Below are 20,129 nucleotides of genomic sequence, written 5' to 3'. Positions count from 1 at the left end.
CCTTGAGAAGAGAAGGCTTAGGGGACACCTTATCACCATGTTCCAGTACTTAAAGGGTGAGTACAAAGAAGACAGAAAGTCCCTTTTTACAAGGAGTCACATGGAAAAGACAGGGGTAAGGGGTACGAGTTACTCCTGGGGAGATTCTGACTGGACACAAGAAGACAATTCTTCACAATGACAACAATCAGCCATTGGAATAATGTCCCCAGGGAAGTGGTAGATGCCCCAACATCAGACACTTTCAAAATTTAGCTGGACAGGGTGCTGGGCTGTCTTGTCTAGACCATGGTTTTACCAAGAAAGGTTGGACCAGATGGTCCAATGAGATCTCTTCCAACCTGCTATTCTATGATTCTATGAATCATTGGTGGCTAGGTTAGCACTCAAAGAACAAGTCCCTACACTAACATCAGCCCAAATGTGCAGGGGGTGCTAAAGAAGGGTAGCTATAGCCCCTATTGGTGATGTTAGTGTGCAGCAAAGTTTGCTTCAGGACTCACGGAGGACTGCACTCTCAGTATGCAGATCGGGTATGGAGCCAGCTGCAATGGCAGTGATGAAGTCGTCAACATCACACTCACAAACAGCTTCCCCCAAGGAGCCCAGCTCTGGGAAGTGAGCACAGAAATGGTGCAAAACTGCCTGGGGAAAGCGCGGCTCCGCCAGGGAGTGACTGTAGCACAACCTGGCAGAACATTGCCACCACAAGCTTTGATCATCAATAGAGGCTTTGCATCTGGGAAATATGTGAATGATCTCTTCAGTTATCTGTATGATTAACTCCAACTGTCTGCATTAAACTAGACAGAGCACTCACTGCCTTCTGGTGGGGTCCACATACAAAAATTTCTACAGAGTGGTGTAAAAATCTTATAGCTGCTGATTTTGGGTCTGCTCCAAACTCATGGAAATTGAGAGTTCCTCATTTTAAAGCAGTGGACCTTAGAGGTCTAACTGTTATAGTCATCCCATTTAAATGCATGCATTTATTCTCAGGATAACCTTTGCAGGACTGACCCCTGCTGAGAGTCCCAGAACATCACACACACACACTGAACATGCTCCTTTGACAGCTTAAGAAAGAGACCGGCAGCTCATTGCATTATTTCTACATTTGCTATTCTTTTTCTTGAGTATTTGAGCCTGTCATCAGAAGCAGAGCAGAAGCAGGAAGAAATGTTAATAAATTGTATGCAGAAGCAGATAAAGTGCCTTCTCCTCCTTGCTGCACAGCACTAAAATCCTAGGAGATGGCAACAGGGATTTCGTTGGCATTAGCGAGTAAAATAGCAAATTACTATCTCTTCCAGAAGTGGAAATAGAGCATCTGAAAGCTTTACAGAGAGCAGCACTAGCACTGAACAGACACAGAGACAGACTTAACATTTCCTAAAGCCATTGCCAGGGAAAGGTTGAATGCCTTTGCATCTCCAGTAGGAGTCACACGGGTCTATGGAGAGTAAACCTGGCCCAAAATATTTAAATGTCCTTTAATCTGGGTACATGGAACTGCTGTTTGAATAACAGGGACCTGCCAGAGAAAAGGTTAGTCTTCAGCAATAGCACTGCATCTCTAAGGTGTCTCTTTTCAGTACCGTCCCCTGCAGCAGTGCACATCTCATTTGGCCACTGCTGCCCAGCAAGGAGGGCTCCTATTGCTTCCCAGAACAAGAAGCCACTCTCTCTTCAAAAAAGTATCACCTGATTTCAGTACAAGATCTATGTGGCAAAACAGTCTGTGTTTGGAACTCATGCCTAGGTGCTAGAGAAGTCTGGGGTTTAAGAAGCTGGGAGAAGCTGGCTAAGTCGATCTTGGGCATGGATAAAATGTCCTGCTTTCAGTGAGAACTAAGTGAGGTTGTGTAGAGCAAGGCAGGGTGTGGTGTGCGTTTGAGACCTGAGAAAAAGGACCAGGTGACCAAGCAGTGGACTTCATGTGTGTCATGCAGGAGAACCATGTGGTGATTTTTTCTGGGTAGAGCCCTTTGTCCGTATTGAAAACATGTCTTCATCTATGAAAAGCGAAGCAATAAAGCAACTTCTGTTGATATCATCCTAAAAATAACAAGAGAGATCAGTCTCTGGATAAAAAGGAAGGGATCTTCAATAAGCTTTTTGTCCAGTCTCTTCACAGAACAGTGGCATCCCAGACAACTTGATCCTGGAGACAGAAGGGAAATGTATTTTGTGGCGCACAGGCTGGGAGGGGGACCAAAACTGGCTATTAATAATCAGACACATTAGTTAAGGAGAATCAAACAGTGACATTTATTCTTTGCTTCACCAAAAATGAACAACAATTAAGTGGAACTGGCCAGTAAGCTTGTTCTGTTATTAACCCAGAGGCTGAGGAAGAGGGAACTTGTGACTGCTATTAGACAAACAAAGGCATCAAATGGAAACAACCCTGGCTTCACCATAAATGTATAGGAACTGCTGTCACAGCTCAGACTGAGAGTCTGTCTAGGCTGACATCCTGTCTCCACTGTTGGTGGAAAGCAGCAGATCTTAAAAGGTGCTGTATAAAGAAGCCTCCAGTGAAACAAAGTGGGAACTCAAACACAGACACTACACAGTTGTTCTTCATCTGTCTTCATACTGTCTGCTCTCCTCCTCTTCAGTACTCTAAAAGCATCAACTGGGGATTAAAGTTTGGCACTAAGGCTCAAGACCTATGTACTTGGAATTCACTGGTAATATTGATTCCTATTATTGTTCCTGAGATGAGTGAAAATAGTGTAGCATTTTTTCATCTAATGAATCACAAAGGATTTCAGAATGGTATGTGACAGAACTCTTTTCCTGCTCCCTTGCTGCAGCAGGATAACACGGGATACCATTGCACAGGGTCAGGGCAATGCACGGGGTCTATGTCACAGCACAGAACTACGGGGCTCTTTGGCAGTAACTGGCAGATGTTAGGGCATGAATGCTTTGGGGCAGAAGCAAGAGCAGTGCTTAGGAGTCATAGCAAGAGAGGGATCCCTGCTATTGGGAAGGGTCACTCCTGGGAAGTGGATTAAAGACAAATACCCGAATAACTGTTTCATGATGCAGAGGAAGAAAGTGCAGTTATTTTTCCCACTCTGATGTCCCTGACTATTTCAGTGATAAGCTCCAATGGGTTCTTAGGCCCACTCACAGGTTAAATACAAATGAAGGCTTATTCCCAGACACATCTGCGATGTTGCTATTTGTCCTGGGAGGCATTACGTCCCTCTGCACCAGAATCCCCATGCCAGAGGCCATCAGGAACATCTTAGCCATAAGATGAATCTTCCTGTGTTGTACAGGTAAACACTGACAGCCACCCAGAGAAAATGGGGCTGAGCAGCACTGATTCAACATGCTCTTTCAGAGCTATCAAGTACCTTGCTTGAGCAAGGCCGTATTGAGGAAGGTGTCAGTAGCTTTGAAGCAGAAGGATGCAGGATGATTTGAACCCTTGGGAAATTTAGTTCAATGTCATGCTAGTCAGATAATGGCAATATGGGCTTTTGTATCACTTGGAGAATTTTTTTAACTTCAACTATGAGAAGTCTATTAGTACCATTGGCAGCAGCTCAGGATTCCTGGGTTGTGCTCTCCTGTATAGAACAGCTACATCCAAACAGAGGGTTTCTTCAAAACCGCAGTGAAAACTGGTGGCAGAGCAGAGATGGCAGTGTTTGCATCTATGACTGTTTTTCACTCTCCTCCTGTAAAGATTTCAACCATGTTTCCTCCAAATTGGTTTAGAAAGAGTTCATCCAACCCTGGATGGAAACGCTGATATCTGAAATGTCAAAGTGTGTGGGTGTGCAGAGTTCTCTCAGCTGCATATTTTGTAAATGAGAACTGAGAAAAGAGATTTTCTTCTTTAAGTCTGGAATTAAAACAAACAAACCAAAGAAACAAAAAATGATGTAATGGGGTCACCACAAAATTGTTTTCCTTTATGACAGTATAAACTGTCATAATTATTATTTAATGATAGCTATTGAAGAACTGGTCCCCCCTGAATACAGGCATGAGCCCATCTGTTAACTGTGAATCATGCAAATAACATGGCATCAGAGACTTCAGAGAAGGGTTTAACTGTTTTGCAGCTAGCATTCCCCATACCCTATCCACTGTGCATTCAGCTTTATGGTCTGGCTGGGAGGATTTGGTTAGAATTGAGGGACTATCTGTTAAAATTTTAAAGAATCTGCAAGTTATGCCAGTAGTGAGTGAATACTTGAGTCTATGAACACTGGGTTGAGACCAAAATACCATCCTGGATAACAGTGAACTCCAGCTTTAGGACAGTTTTCTGCTCAGAATTTGAACTCTGAAGAAAACTTTTACTGATCAGCCCTGTAGTTACAGTGCTGCCTGGCAAGTTCAGGTGGTACCTTTGACTGCAACAGGAGGAGAAGCACATGTTTTAACATGGGTGACTGTATCTGAGACCTTCCTCACATCATCTGTGCTGTGAAAAGCACCTTTCAGGGAATTGCATCTAAACCTTAACCCTGCAAGCTGTTCCTGCAGGCAGAAATCTGTGTGAAGCCCGCAGGAATCAAAGGGCTCTTTGCATACAGACAGGCTCAGCTCTGGGTGGGCCAAGATGGGCTTTGTGGTGACAGCGTGTCCCATGGCTCAAGAGCGGTTCATTCACTTGCCCATGGGTCAATATTAAGTAACACTAAAGGCAGTGCTGTCCACAGCTAGAGGACGGAGCCAGGCAGTGGAAAAATGAGGCGGGAATAAAAACCAAACAAGTAGATTTTCAGGCTCCATCAACAACGTCCAAAGTTTCAGAATCAAACAGATAGAGCACCAAAGCATGAAACATGCATTTTTCACGCATATACATACTCCAGGTGTTGTTTCTGATACTGAGGTCCATACCAAGTCTCCCCTGGGGCACTAGCCCTGCCATGCAGACAGGAAGAAAAAAATTCCATGAGTGACCCAATTCCCAACAAATGCTGCACTGTCTACATGGATTAGTTGTCCATGACGCAGAGAAACAACTTAGTGTCCTGAAAGCCAGTCTGCTATTTTGTTGCTAAAAAAAGGCCCAGTTGTTAGTATTTATTGGGCATTGTTATCAGTTATATTAAGATCATCTGGTAAGCAGTGCAGATGGGCTGTAAGACAAGCCTGATTTGAGAGATAAAAACAAGCACCCAATTTAAATGACTAAAACTGAGTGGCTCACTGGCATGCAAGCACCTCTCAGGTTGTATCTTAGCAACTGGCCAGCCAAAAACAGACGATCAGCACATCTGAGAGCTTCTCCAGACTTACCTGAAGCTCTTGGGTCTAGGAATTGTGCTGAACTCCCTAAAGATAGGCACTGCTGCAGGAACTGCCCTACTTCAGAAGAAAAAATAATATTCCAGACCATGGGCTGCAGAACCCAGGGTATGTTTTAAGTTCTATCCCTGATGTGGTGTTCAACTAATTTTTGCCAAGGCCCACAAGGACCTGCGTGGGACCTTGATGAAGGGTTGCTCTCATGTACTTGTAGTTTGGATCCAAATGGAAGCTGCTTTTTAGGTAACACCTTGCTCCAAGAGGTTGTCCATACGACCCTGCTCACTGCCAGCTGGCCCTACCTGAGCTAGCTCTTATCGACTTACCTAGAGCCCTGGAAGTCTCTTCTGTGAGTGGTGTTAACACCATTTTGGGGACCTGCAATGCCTTCTTCAGAAGCTTGCTCATGAAATTGAAGCTTAGGATGGTTTCAGACAGGATTCTGTGCAGGACAATGTAGCCCTTCACTGACAACAGTAAATCAAATTAGAAATGCTCCTAAAAATTAGCAGTAACATCAGACTAGGCTAAATGTCTTCAGTTATCTGTGGGAGAGTAAGTTTCTATAAATAAACTGAAGCATTGCAATATTTTTGAAGGAAGTTCAAAACAAAGCTAAATTGTCAAAACAGCCCAAAGCCTTTTGAAGCAACAAAACTCCTTAAACTCTTTTAGTCCAAATACATGAGCATTTTCAGACACTGAACAAAACAAGACTGTGTGGGAATGCACAGAGGGAAAGGCACTTGGCTTTGCTGGAGCAGTGGGCACATGACCACATGCATTTGCGTAGCACTTAGTATTGATATTGTTGTTGTTGGGGGGGGCAGGGAGTACTAATACTTTTTCATGAAAAAGAAATGAGACAGAGAGAAGACAGTATATTTTATTGGGGCCCTTAGAGGTCTAAGCAAGAAACAAACTCCAGGCAACTTTCTTTGCTTTCAAGGATTCCATCCCACGGGCTGTGGTATTTCTCCCTTAAAGCTGGTGGCAGCTAGACCTATTTCACACAAATCTGAATGAGCAATGAATAGTTGAAAGTCCAAACATTCATTAGAGGCTCCTGACTCACAACCTACTGAAACATGATTTTTCATGTGTTCCACAAGCCCGTTTGTGGTATAGATCATCTGCTACTCAGTGCCATGGCCATAAAGAAAAAACATACTAAAACAAATTAAAACAAGAACATATGTACAACGGATTCCACTCTGCCAAAACAGGCAGTGCTAAGTTTTGTCACTTGCTTCAGCATCTCCCCACAGTACCTTACCCTCTTGTTCATAGCACTTGTACAGTTCTAGGTGGAGACTAGGAACCATCCTGATCTTTGGAAAAACAACAACTCAAGCAAACACCTCAGGCAGTTCCAGTTACCTAACTCTCCTCATGGCAGCAAGGGGCCTCCTAGCACCTCTGGGGGTGGCCAAGGCAGGGGTGAGGAAGGCAGGAAAAGCAAAGGACAGGTCTTTTGCCACGTGATGTGATATATCTAATAACATCTGAGCACCCTGGGAGTTGGACCTTGTGGCCTCTAAAGCTAGAGAGGGGCTGGGCACCTCTTCAAGGAGATGTCCAATGGGTCACTACATTGCACAGCTACAAAGCCTGTTACAGCCACAAAAGCTGTTTAAAATTGAACACTTGGCAGTCCAACGCTGTCTGACTGTACCTCACTGAAGGACTGTGTGTGAAGTGTCTTGAAAATACAGAAGTGCTGAGTATGATTATTGCCATAAGTAATGAATACAACTAGAAATTCACAATGCTGAGCCGATTTCTAAGCCATCTGGTGCAGGTTTCTAGCAGTGCTCTCAGGGGAGAAGTGGGTGAACTCCACCTAAGCTCTTTGAAAGCCAGTGAAACTCCAGGCAAGCTGAGCTGCCTCAGCTCAGTACAACAGCTCAGTCAGCCAAACTCTTATCCAGGCAGGGATTAACCATGTAAGTGAAGGAAATTGTTTTAAGAGGAGGAAAGAGAAGGACAGAAATGGAGAAACAGTGAGCTGGTATTAAGTGTAACCTCTAAACAACAGGTGGAAAATATATCCAAACACCGAATATGCTTCAGACATAATAAATCTGAGTTAAAAGTCTGCCTTTCTGCCCTTAATACTGAAAACTCAGCCCCTGCTTCTGTTTTCTCTGTCATCTTTGACATGTGCACAGACACCTACCAAGTTGTGGCTCTTTCCTGAGTTCAATATACAGCATCTACATTAGCAAAAGAGACCTCTCGCTTGGCCCTGGCCCTCCCAAACACAAACAGCCCCAAATGATGGAAGGTCTTTACAGCTAAGGATTTGAATAAACCATTCTGGGATGTGTCTGCTAGGAAAGGGACATGGGGAGAGAACTGCACAGCTCTTTCTCCACTCACTGCAGCTGCACTGAAAATATTTTTTAAAGACCTGAAGTATGCATTTACTATGTTCACAGGACTCATGAATTTGGATAACAGAAGCAGCCCTATAGGAACATACAGATTACACACGCTAGCAATCATTCAGAGTTCTTATTTATGCATTGTTAAATCCAAATTTCACTCTAAGACTGGTATGGGCCCATTATGAGAAAGATATATAAAATGACCTGATACAAAGTTTGAGACACAGGTCAAATAACGCAAAGAACCTAACAAGCTCCATGGTGTTTTGCTCCCAAATTCTCAATGGCTGCTTAAAAATTTACCTTCACTGGGCTCATATCTCTGTGTATTTCCAAGGCAATTTGTACACCTTCAATTTATGTAGCACAAATTTGTCATTGATTGGCCCAAAAATTTACATAAAGAGAAAGCCTTACATACTTCTCAACAATTCAGGAACTCAGCAATCACTCAGTCAAGCATTTATCAGACTCAGCTGTTATAAATTGTGGCATTATCTAAAATTCATCTGTCTTCATTATACCCCGCTACAAAGGAAACAAGAAATCTAAGTGTACCCATCCAGCAAACAGCAGCTTGGTCCCACAAAAGGGAGAGATAATTTACTGCAAAATCAACAAAGGGGAAAAAAGCTGAGCAGAGAAGCTGGATTGCACGGATGGGGAGAGAGAGCCTTTCATTTCAAGACTGCTCATTAACATTATATAGAAAGCAGGGTCGCAGGATTTCAACACGTCTGTCTCTTCTGGGTCTCATAACTCAACAAGCAACACAGTTCCTAGTTAAATAGAGCTCTCATTTGTTTCTTTTTTAAATAAGAGGGCATGTACCCAGGGTTTGGAGGTGCTGTCAGGTAGTTAGTTGGTAAAGTAGCAGTTGTATAGATTCCAGGGAAAAATACACATAATCTTCCTTCTGGTTTATCACTGCATTCTCATTCCTATGCGCCTAGCAGGGAATCATGGCATAGACTGCAACACTGGGCACTGCACATGATATTACAGCAAAGGAAATGTGAAATAAAATCAGCAATCAAAGCTGTCTTATAAGTCTTGGTTTTCAGAGAGTTCATCCCACTACAGAAGCATGGAAAAATTGTGTTTTTTCCAGGGACTATGTTTTATTTATCTAAATAGTGCTGCATTGCAATAATACACTGTGGTGGTGAGCCCCAGAGATTGAAGAGCCCTTAGAGAGATGGATTTATAATACAGCCCTCTGCCCCCGGAGGATGAAAGAGTTGTGCAGCTCTGGGTTTCATCACTCTTTGTCCCCTCTGCTCAGGCTGTGGCCATGGGGGACCAGAGAGGAAGAGCTATTCTGAGGAGACAGTTTTGAGATTAAACGTCTCTATTTTGTCACACAGAAAGCTGTAGAGAGCGAATGAACTTGTCTTTCCCAAATCCCTGTGTGGGACCCACTTTTCAGAGGGGAACCTTGCTCTCAGCGCCCCAAACACAGGCTACAAAAGACAACCTGTAGGCACTGGGAACTACCACAAGCCAAGTGGCCAGTGTGGGCCTGTGCATCAGGTTCACCCCATGAGGTGCCTCCAGCCAACCCACCTCCTGGGGCACAAGGGACATGGACGTGTAAAATACAGCTGCATGCTGCTGTACACAGCTCAGTGCTTAGAGCTGCAAACTGCAGCTACTCCATCTATGTACTGGTCACATCCAGCTGTGGTCCTCTGCTGGTGAAACCCTGGGGGTCGCTGCAATGCATCAAACTGAGCCACCTTACATAAAGCAAAGGAAACCTTGTTCCCCATCATCCCTCTGAAACATGCACACAACTAAAATTATAGAGATTCATTGATATGTTTTACCCTAATTTGTGTCATAAGTGGAACAGGATCACAAAACATCTTTGCTTTGTCAGCCAGAGGGGAGCTAAGAAATGCAGGTCAAAAGGTGTGGTAATCAGAGGGATCAGGATGGTTTGAATTCTCACCCTAATCTTGGCTCCTTCTATCTCATTTCTGCAGATAGATCTGTGCTTCACACATTCATAAATTGGTGAAAATAATTTTTCCCCACAACACTGCAAAGTTGGGGTTATGCTTGTTCATGCACAATTTCAAACTACTCAGGGGACAGAGGACCCGTAAACTAAACCAGCCTCACAGCCCATCCCAAACCACTAAACTGTAAGCGCAGGGACAAAAACACATCAAAAGCTGCAATGCCACAGAGCAATGCCTGGGGACTATCCTGAGGGTCTCAGCTGAAAAGTGACACTTGTTCATGGCTCCAGACGGGAAGCCAGCTGGGAGCCCTCACCAGGGAACCCTGCCCAAAAATCACAAAACAAAAAACCTTTGCACCTTCCAGAAAATTAGAGATAACCTGTCCTCCTGGCACATGTCTTATTCCACAATTAGCAGGCAGCAAGCACGAAAGGGTTAAGACGAACCTTGCACAAACTTTGCTGTGAGCTGAGCTCACAGCCTCCCTCCCTTCCCTCCTTGCCTGCTGCCAAGACGCAGCAGCACCCAAGCGCTACCCATCCTCTCCGCTCTGCTGCCTGCCGCTGCTGAGGGAGGGGACTCGCTGTTTCCATCCATGCAGTGAAGCTCATGAAGAGAAGGTTCCTTTGTCCCCTTCTCCAGCTGCCTGCGAAGGAAGGGCATCAGCAGTGATGTCCAGTTAGACTGTCAGTTGACATCTCAAGACCGGGAGTAAGAGCCATTCCTGCCAGCAAACCATGTGAATTCAGGAGCAGACGAGAAGAAAGTGCACTTGGCATGTCTGTTGCTGAAAAGACAATATCCTGACTCCAGCAATAAGACAGCAAATCTTTTCGGCTCAAATCCCACTACCTGGGAGGAGATGTTCCTAGATAAATCACCAGCAAGCTCATGGTCTGAACCAGCTGCTCTAGTGCCTAGTCCCAACACCCCTGCCTGCTCTGAAAGGTAACTATGCTTTATTCTGTTCTCTTCCTATGCACTGCCACAGCTGAGACACTGACATGCTATCTTGCACTTCAGCATGAGAACAAAAAATAGCGTCCACCACTGAAAGAAGACACACACACACACACACTCACCCCGCTTCCTCTTCCTCAGATCCTCCCTGGAGAAAATGCAAGCCATGGACAGAATTGATACTTTGATGCTTTGTTTACGTTTCTACAATAATGATTTTTTTTCTCTAAAGGTCACCTAGACAGAATACACCTGGTACTGTATGTGTTCAAAACCAAACCTTTCTGTGCTTGCCAGCCAGTTCAGTGCAGTTTAACAGCCCTGGAGAAGCTACACAAGTAATTGTGTGACTATTTTGTCCCACTTACCTCTTTGTAGTAGCTGGAGTATTGAGTGGAAAAGCAAAATAGAACTCAGAGAATTTACTTGCACTTTCAGAGATGCCTTGCTGGCAAGTGCAAGCAAGCACTTACACCAAATACGGGAGTAAAGTATGGGAAGCAAGTAGGCAAGACGAGACATTCACTGCAGCTGCAAGATCAATTTGTACTGTCTGTCTGCACTGTTTTGGGGAAAATCTTTCTCTCCGCTACTGTGTGACCTACAAAAGTGCAGAGTAGGGCCACGCAGTCTTCATAAAAACTCCCCAAACCTGAAGGTCCCCAAACCCTGATAGCTGCAGTGGGAGGATGGTAATTTTGGATCATGAATTTCCTGTCTCAGTGACACACTCTGAGAAAAAACCTTTCTGTTGTTTCGTATGAGCCTTCTATTTTCATTACTGATTTTTATTAAATGAAATATATTGGGTTTGGGTCTTTTTAATCTTTGGTTAAAAACAACCACTAACTGATGAAAAAAGAAGTGTCTGCTTGGAATCAATCTGTACCCACTGAGCATCAGCGAACACTAATGGTGCTTGGCACCTTTCAGAAACAGGAGCATGGCCCAGCCAGAAGAGAATAACTAAACCTTGATCAACAACTTAGATCACAGGAATGTGGGCTCCAGTTATGCTGCTCTGCTCTGTAACAAACTTTTACTTACTATCTCTATCCATGGACTTGAGGGCTTCTCACGGTAACCAGTGAGGTTTTGCCTTTTGTAATCTGAGTCATACAAAGTTACAGTGCTGATCTGTTCTATACACAGTTTATTCAGAATCTTTGTGTACCACTTATTTTCACATGACCTCAGTCTCTACAGTCTTCAAGCCTCTGTTCCTTAACAGGGAGTATGCAAAGCTAAATCTACAAATACCCAAAAAGCTGTGCCCAATGAGGTAATTGGTAGATTGAAAAGCAAAAATCTTCGGGATTGCCTGGAGCTACTGAATTATTTCTGGCTCATTTCTGGAAAAGATGTAGTTAATTTCACAGCTTTCTGAGTAGTAAATTGCTCCAACAATTCTATAGTTGAGGGGAAAAAAAAAAAAAAAAGGCAAGCTGTGCCAACTCCCCAGTGCTAATACTTTTTCACTATTAATCTGCTCCTTTTATCAATAAATGCCCAGCTGAGCTTTGTTAATTCAATGTCTTGGTTTGTAGTTAATTATTGAACTTCAGGCTAATGTCCTTAGCATTCTGCAGTCTAATTTTATGAAGTATGTAAAACCATTAGGCTCTCTGCTTAAGGAGAGCAGCTCTGGCTTTTGCTCTCAGTAAGACAGCAGATGAGATGGGCAAAGTTATTGCTCTGTACTTCAACTCAAACAAGTGTCAGATTCCAGACTGATTACATTTCATTGTCAACTGAGAAATCACGTTGTTAAAACAGAGGTTTAATATGGCCAGTAACCTTCACACCCTCTATTTCCCACCTGCTGTGTAACATAAGAATATTCTTCATGGGGGGAGAATGTCCATTTATATGTTTGAAGTGTGAAAATCACAGTTATTGCCCTATAATTGAGAGCAAAAGTGCCTGGCTGTAACACAACCTTCACTTTCATGTCCTATGTTTTTGCATCAGCACCAAACCTGCTGCCAGAATAACTGGCTCCAAAGGGATTGTGTCAGCCCCTGGAAAAATACTGAGCAGGCCTTTTCTACCATGCTTGCCCATACCCTCCTGCACAAAGCAGAGTACAGAATCCACTACCCGCACAGGGACTGCAGAAGTCAAATTCCCCAGGCAATTTTTTCAATCAGCAATTTGGCCCAGCTTAGCCAGACTATTACTAAGCAGGACCCGGCCCAATAATCCCTAAACTGGATCACTGTTATCTCAAATGCTTTGATACTGAAGAAGGTATTGTAGGAGCTGGGAGGTAAAGTGTAGACAATCCCCAGCGTCTCTCCTCCAAAATCTCAGCACATCAGATGTTTCTCCATCACGCGAGCCAAAGTAGGTCTGTCTTGTCTGTAAAGCAAGCCTGAGTATCAGTGCTTTGATGACTCAGGCCTCCAGATTTCAACCACCCCTATCTGAAAAACAGCAAGGTGTTGTTCCTATTGGTACGTGGCTGAGAACATAACCAAATGCTGCCAATAAACAAGCTAGATTTTACAATCTGAAGGCACATGAAAGTAAAAAATTTTTGCAGCAGTGCCTTTTAGGTGAAATCTTATCTAAAAGCATCAGAGCTGTTACAATTTTTACTTAACATTTCATTTTACTCTGACTACCATAGTATATTACCATATTAATATTACTCTATTTACATCTTATGTAGGTGTATTTGTAATGAACATCATCACTTTGTATCAGTGCTATCATTTTTGCTTCAGCTAAACCCAAAATTTTGGTCTTATCACAGCAGAACATGATGCTTTTGGGCGTACCATTTACAGTGAAATTTCAGCATTTATGTTTTCTGTTTCCAGCTGGAAGAATTGACAATGCTAAAACATTAAGGTGCCCCCCTTTTCTAGTAAGTTCTGCTCCCAGGAGGTGGTGAAGTGCCATATCCTGCGGCAGAGTTGCCCCAGTGGGACTGGCAGGGCTCTGGATGCCTGTCAGGCACACCCTACCTCAGAAACAGAGGGTCCTGATAAACAATCGATGAGACACATGGTGGAAGACAGTGCCTGGATTCATATCTTCCCTTCCTCCATGGCATCTAATTCCATAGACCGTGGGGCTTTCTCTTACCCATAAGTAAGCAGTGAGTGTTACCAGAGGAGGTCCTAACAATTAGATTTGCATGGGCTTTCTCTAAATACTCAGTGCTTCTAATCTCAAGGTGTCTCACAGGAGCATGACAAGTGTTTTCTTCTCTGTTCTAAAGATAGCACATATAGACTAGGCTATTTTGGTACTTGATTTCATTTTTTTATCCCTCTCTCCTTTTTTTCCTTTTAGAAAGCTGACTTTTTGGCTGTTCCTAATGAGAAACTCAAAACTCCATACTCTTTAAGCAAATATCAATAGCCCTGGATTAGGAGTGAAGAGATCCCCCAGCAGCCTGGCAAAGCAGAAAAAACCCATCCCCAGCTCATACAAGGATAAACCACCTGCTGTGGGAAAAGCTGGCAGAAAGCTCTGTTTGGAAAACAACACTTGCAAAGACCAAAGCAGTGCAAACCTTTGCAGCTCAATTTGAGAGAAAGACCAAAGCTTTCCACCTGCCAAAGGAGGCGATCTACCAAAAGAAGGACCAAAGCATTTTCAGTACAAAATAAAAGGCAGTGTAAAACACAAGTTCAATGCTTGTCATTGTAATAGCAACTTGCAAAATGATTTGCAAAGGCCTGTCTCATGCAGTGTGCTTAACTGTGTGAACCAGCAGCCCTGAGACCAAGAGGATGGAGCATATTTATTGCTGAAGCCATCATGCCATCTGTCCTAAGTTTCCTCTCTTGACCTCCTTTGTGAGTCTGGTGAGGAAGACAGGAAATCTGAAGGTAAATAGGGAAAATGGACGAAAGCTGACAGAGAGCAATGACTGAGATTTATTTCAAATTCCGTGGAAACCTGACTGGCCGAGTCCACTTTCCAACCCTGGCTACAGAAGTAGACACAACAGCAGATAAATATTCCAGCCTCTATGTGTATGTGGGATTGTTCCTAACACTTCTGGCTATCCTCCTCATATTGCTTTTTTCCATGCTCTTGCGCCTCAAGCATGTTATTTCCCCAATCACCACATCTCCAGAGGGCACTGAGAACACCCAGCAGTTCACTGATGTAGAAATGCACAGTAGGATTCCTACTACCTAGAGATGCCAAAGCAAAGAGGGCTCTGTGCTTGTGAAACACGTTTTGCTCAGCAAAATGGTGGTGGAAAGAATCTCTGCCTGCCTATTGAGCCCTACAACTTACCGCATAACCATCAACAGCAGCACTGAGTATCTGGAGAGTGTTGGGCAACTTTGACAGGCTGGCTGGGACCCACTGGCTGTTGACACTACAGGCAACGTGTACAACACTCTCAATAAAATTTATATTACAGAAACTTTCTGCTGTCAGGAAAGACTCATATCCCTCTAAAAGCCCTTGCAGAAAATGGTAAAAGCCACAATAATGACAGCCAAAAACGCAAAACAGACACATACCAGAATGTGTCCTGGAGCCTGTATTTACTGACCTATCTCTCTGCCCTTAAATTCCTTGCTTGTAAAAAGAGTTGAATCAACAAAGTTAAGTGGCATAAGCGGGAAGAGCCCACAGGGCACATACAGAAATTATCAGTGGTTTGGAAATTCTCAGGCATTTCTCCCATTCAAGAGGGAAAACCTTAAACTGCCTTTTTTCCACTTGAGTGACAGATTTACACAATAGAGTTTCAGAAGTATATAAATGTTTCATCACCTGCTGGAACTATTGGTTTCTGACATTAAAAACCGTACAGTGAATAGTTGCATTCCAGACATCAGAAAGAGACAGAACTTTCAAAATAGGAAAGCAAATAAAGATAAAATTTAACAAAGGTTTTAAATAAAAGAAACCATCAGCAGGAAATGAGCAGCAGGGGAGAAAAAATGTTAAAAGACACTATAACTCTCTTCCTTTGTCCTCCATTCCATTAACTAAGCTGAATGAAAACATGTTCGTGCCTTTCAGCCTTCCCAGTATCACTCAGTCATTAAAATGCAGTGTGAAGTTTGGGAGTCAAATGGACATTGTTCTCCTAACAGACTCAGATTCATAATAACATTTCCTTTCATACCCATGTTGGGTTTTCTTTCTCAAAACACAGACTAGTTCTTCCAAAGCTTTTTCATTTGTTTTCCTCCAAAGAAAGTTGAAGAAATGCCAGGGCCTGGCACTGCAATAATGAATCGCGTGAACAGCTTTGTATACAGACCAGTAGGGAACATGTGGATGGAAAGTAAACTCAGTGAGCACTAAAGGAAAGCCTGGGTTCAAATATCCTGGTGATCATTTGGAACAGTGAGGAAAAAATTTTTACTTAAATTTATGAAACAACAATCTGACCCAATCCTTTTACCTATGAGTGATGTACAGAGATAGACTTTGCTTCTGTGGATGGGAAAGATGGAATCAAATGTGGCCTATCACTTCTGGGAGAGCCACTGCCTCTTACAGAAAAACCTTGAGTGAGACTGTTTCAGCCTACATCTCTAATCGGCATGAATTTTACCCAGCGTATCTTCTTTATTACAGTCTAATTCTAGCTTAGCGATAAACACTCCAGGTGTTTTCCACATTTGTATACACTTTGCCAATTCTCTTCTCTCCAACAACTTGGAAAGTGTAAACTCCCCACACAAAACCAGCGTGAAAGTTAGAGAAGACACTGACTCCAAGAACTTGTGATAGTAACACGAAATTGTTTCTCCAATGCTTTCTGTACAGCAGGTTGTATATTTACCCTTAAAGGCCTGCATATGGGTGAGCTGTTTGGAATAGGAATATGGCTTTTACAGCTGATTGTTGTGAGGGGGAGCAAAATGATAAGTAATGTTCCATACTGGATGCAGTTGGTCCATGGACAGGACTAGTGTTTTTCTCACCAATGTATTTAGTACGAAACTACTTTAAAATCACTTCCTTATATTGAATAGCACCTTTCATACTCCATTAACCCCCACATAAGCAGGTTTAATTTGTGAAATAGCATGGTGACTGTGTAAGGGAATACAGCAAACCATACACTCTCAGCAGTATCTTCCCATGCCACACTTGGCTGTGTTTACCTGGAAAAGAAGGCAGCAGGAGGGTTACCCTCAAGCTTTCTGCCATGGGGACAACACACAGATACCACCAGGCAGGATGGTGGCTTCGCAGCCCATCTAAAGATTGGCCTCTCAAGGAGTGCTACTCCCAGTACTGCACAAGAGCCCAAATTCTGTGTGATGATTTGGATATTAATCCAGCTAAGACAGACAGCTACTGAGTTAGTCAATGACATTTAAATTTAACAAAAATCTATGCAGATCAAGGTGGCTTGGTATGTGTCTTTCATTCAGCCTCATTCATTCATGAGGCAGACTAGCCCAGTCTCGACATCTGGCTTACCCTGTACAACCTCTCAATTTTCCTGATGTGCCATTTGAAAGCTACAACTTACTTAGACTGTAAATGTTCTAACATACTAAATCAGCAACTAACCACACTAGCCTTCCAGCACAACTATCTGTGAAAAAGCCTTATTTCCAAGATGCTGCAGGACAGATTCAAATGTTGACATAAAATACCAGACCTACTAACAGAAAATGACAGCATCAGAATCTGAGTTGAGACCCAAATTCTGATTCCTCTGATCTCAGCTGACAAGCCTCCCAGAGGTAGGTGTCAAAACTGTGCTTCTTTCTTTTGCACTAAAGATTGTTAATTCAGAAGAGTCTCACAACCCTTTAGAACTTATTCAGTAAATACTGTAAATAAGAGAGTAATCACTTTATATATTCTCACATTATATCTTTGGGAAGACTGCGTATTCTATATAATACTGCTAAGGAGGGCAGCCCCATCTTCTAACATAAAAATGTCAAGTTTTCCTTTCTAAAGCTTCATTTCACACAAAGGATCTGTCCCACTTGATACATCTACAGTCCCAGAGCACTTACAGTACCTCATTTATCTGTACAATGCCAGCAAATTTTAAAGTCTTTCCTGTTGAGAAATATAAAAATGCCTTTTCCTCCTTGTCATTCTCATTTCTGATGTCCAAGACCTGATGTCTCTGAGAAAAGAGACTGCTGGGATGCATTGACCTGTGCTTGTTGAGTGGGCTTTAGTGGACTTGGGCATTCTTTGGTTATAAGGAGAGTTATTGGAAATTTTGCATGGATTTGCTGGATCTTGGAGAACTGCAGGTGTCACATCCACACCCTTCCCCATCCAGCAGTCTGTTTCCCTCCCACTTGTCCATCTGTTATGAAAACTGGTTTTTTTTACAAAAATAAAGAAACATTCTACTATCAATGGTGAGTCAGTGACTGCTCTGTACTATTCCCATGGTGGATCTAAGATACTGGCTTATATGCAGAAACAGGCTCAAGTGCTGCCACTCATTTCAAATTAATTGCTGGCCTCAGGGGACATCTGTGTAAGAAGACCCCCTACCAGTCTGTGTAAGTATCACTTGAACCAGGACAGTTTGCCCCCATCTTTGACATTGGAAAAAAATATGACTATTTAGTAAATTCATCACCTCCTCCGCTCCCTGCCTGCAGAGGAAGACAGCCACCTGTTTGTCGTTCTGAAGGAGCAGCAAAATAACTATGCATTGCCGTTGTTCCCTGTAGGTGGGACTGTGAGGTCAGAGTAAGCCTACAGTTATCAGAACACCACCATCGCTCCCAAATCTCCCAGGGTATTTAGTCTAGGAGATGCCAGGACCTGAGTATAGTGTAACTCCCCAAACCATATATATATTCTACAGGATTTCGGCTTGAGTAATCTCATCCACGATTTCCAGCCACATCCATGAATTTTCTGCATTAACAAACCCTTAAGCATTGAGCAGAAAAGGTTGGTATGTAGAATATATTCCCTCTCTGTGTCAGAATATATAAAAATAAACTTTTATTTTCATATCCTCACAGGGCTGCAGAGGAGAACATAATTTTGCAAACAGCATAATAACTCAGCAGAGGATCAACCTTGAGCTCCCCAAAGGACCTTTTTCAATTTTACTTGGAAAAGAAACAAAAAACGTTTGAAACCCAAAATTTATGTGAAGTCACGCATCCCGTTAACTGTCAGCATTAATGAAACCTTATTTGTATGCCTTGCCTTCACTAGGAAAAGAAGTATGTCCTTACCCTGCAGTCACTAATGTGGTAACTACTTATGAGGTAACATCCTAGTGCAGATAGAGAGCTATAGCTTCAAAGCAGGTAAGCGTAACAGGAAAGATGCAGACAACTCCTCCTGCTACTTACCCTCTGCTGACAGTAAATGCTACAAGTCAATTTACTTGCTACAGATCAGGTAGCAAGTTAGGCGGGATTGTGGAATGATTGTGGGTTTTTTTTTTCAAAGAAGATATGTTTTTGTGCTGTGTCTATACTTCAGCTTAATTCTGGTATGGGCAGAAGGTTTGTTCACAGTCCTGTTTATTCATGTGCCCTGCAAAAAAAATATGCAGTCTTACAACAACATGCATAACTAAAAATTCAGATGCAGATATATCTGAAAAGGGGGGAAATCCCAAATGATATTTTCTTGGTACATGAGCTGTCAACTCAGGGGTTGCAATATTGATAGAAAAATAAACCTAGCGATGGCAAAGTCTGCCTGATATATGCAGTAGGTTTAAAAAAAGACTGCAGGAAATGTTAAGTAAAAAGCATCCAAATACGTAATTCTCTAAAGAAATGCTAAAGCTACAAGATTTAAGACTACATCCTTGCTAACTGGGAAAACCATTATTTTCAGTTACCGTTCCTGACACAGATTTCACATTTGTTCACAAAAACGAACTGCATGTTATGCATTCCATCTACCAGAAGCCTAAACCTATGAAGCCCCTCTGAGATCTTCACCATCCTCAGACTTTTACAGAAGGTTGTGAAGTTCCAGCACACTTAAGAGCAGTCTTCAATTCCTGATGTTCATTCTGTGGGCACAGATATCAAAACAAAGCCTAAAATATCACAATGATAAGTTGGTTCCTTGCACACTTGCTTTCTAGAACGCGGTGTATGAAAATTTCTTCCTCAGTCCTTTTGTAAGAGTTGAAGTATCATCTAGGACAGTTGATGTTATGTGTGAAAAATAATCCTAAACTGAATTTTAATTTTGATGGATTGGATTTTTCAGAGGTGCTCTACAATTTCTTCATCTGAATGCAAAAAGAAGTTGTCCAGCTGTAAGCAATGCTAAGTTGTGAAAGTCAATCTGGATACAAGGGGGAAAGGCCTGTCCAATTCATATGTAATTAATAAATAACCCACTCCCTGTACTCCCACCTGAATTTCATGTCTATGTAAACTTGTCAACTGGGAAACAAATGATGAATAATTCAGAAGAGCTTCCCCTCCCTTCCTCCTCCTCTAGATTTATTAACCCATTTTCAAAGTATAATTTGATCAAGCTAATCAAGCCACAGACTTCCTAAACCGACTCTCTCTGCATTAATTCTGTCTTCATGGTCATAGCCCTGCTC

At 42.7% G+C, this 20,129-nt stretch overlaps 1 protein-coding gene across 1 annotated transcript; it reads left to right on the top strand.

Moving 5' to 3' along the window:
- The first annotated feature begins 10,170 nt into the window (after positions 1-10,170).
- SERTM2 (serine rich and transmembrane domain containing 2) lies at positions 10,171-18,095 on the top strand. The gene is made up of 2 exons (XM_027798575.2): positions 10,171-10,597; positions 13,913-18,095. Exon 2 carries the CDS (start codon positions 14,492-14,494, stop codon positions 14,768-14,770), a length of 279 nt encoding a protein of 92 aa, XP_027654376.1. The 5' UTR covers positions 10,171-10,597; positions 13,913-14,491; the 3' UTR covers positions 14,771-18,095.
- The last annotated feature ends 2,034 nt before the right edge of the window (positions 18,096-20,129 follow it).

This window comes from Falco cherrug, chromosome 15 (genome assembly GCF_023634085.1).
Source record: "Falco cherrug isolate bFalChe1 chromosome 15, bFalChe1.pri, whole genome shotgun sequence".
NCBI lineage: Eukaryota > Metazoa > Chordata > Aves > Falconiformes > Falconidae > Falco > Falco cherrug.
Note: the sequence above shows the minus strand (reverse complement) of the source record. Positions and strands in the feature narration are given on the sequence as shown.

What these genes read in the sequence shown, in the direction of transcription:
- SERTM2 (XM_027798575.2), top strand. Translation starts at nt 14,492, where the DNA reads ATGACTGAGATTTATTTCAAATTCCGTGGAAACCTGACTGGCCGAGTC.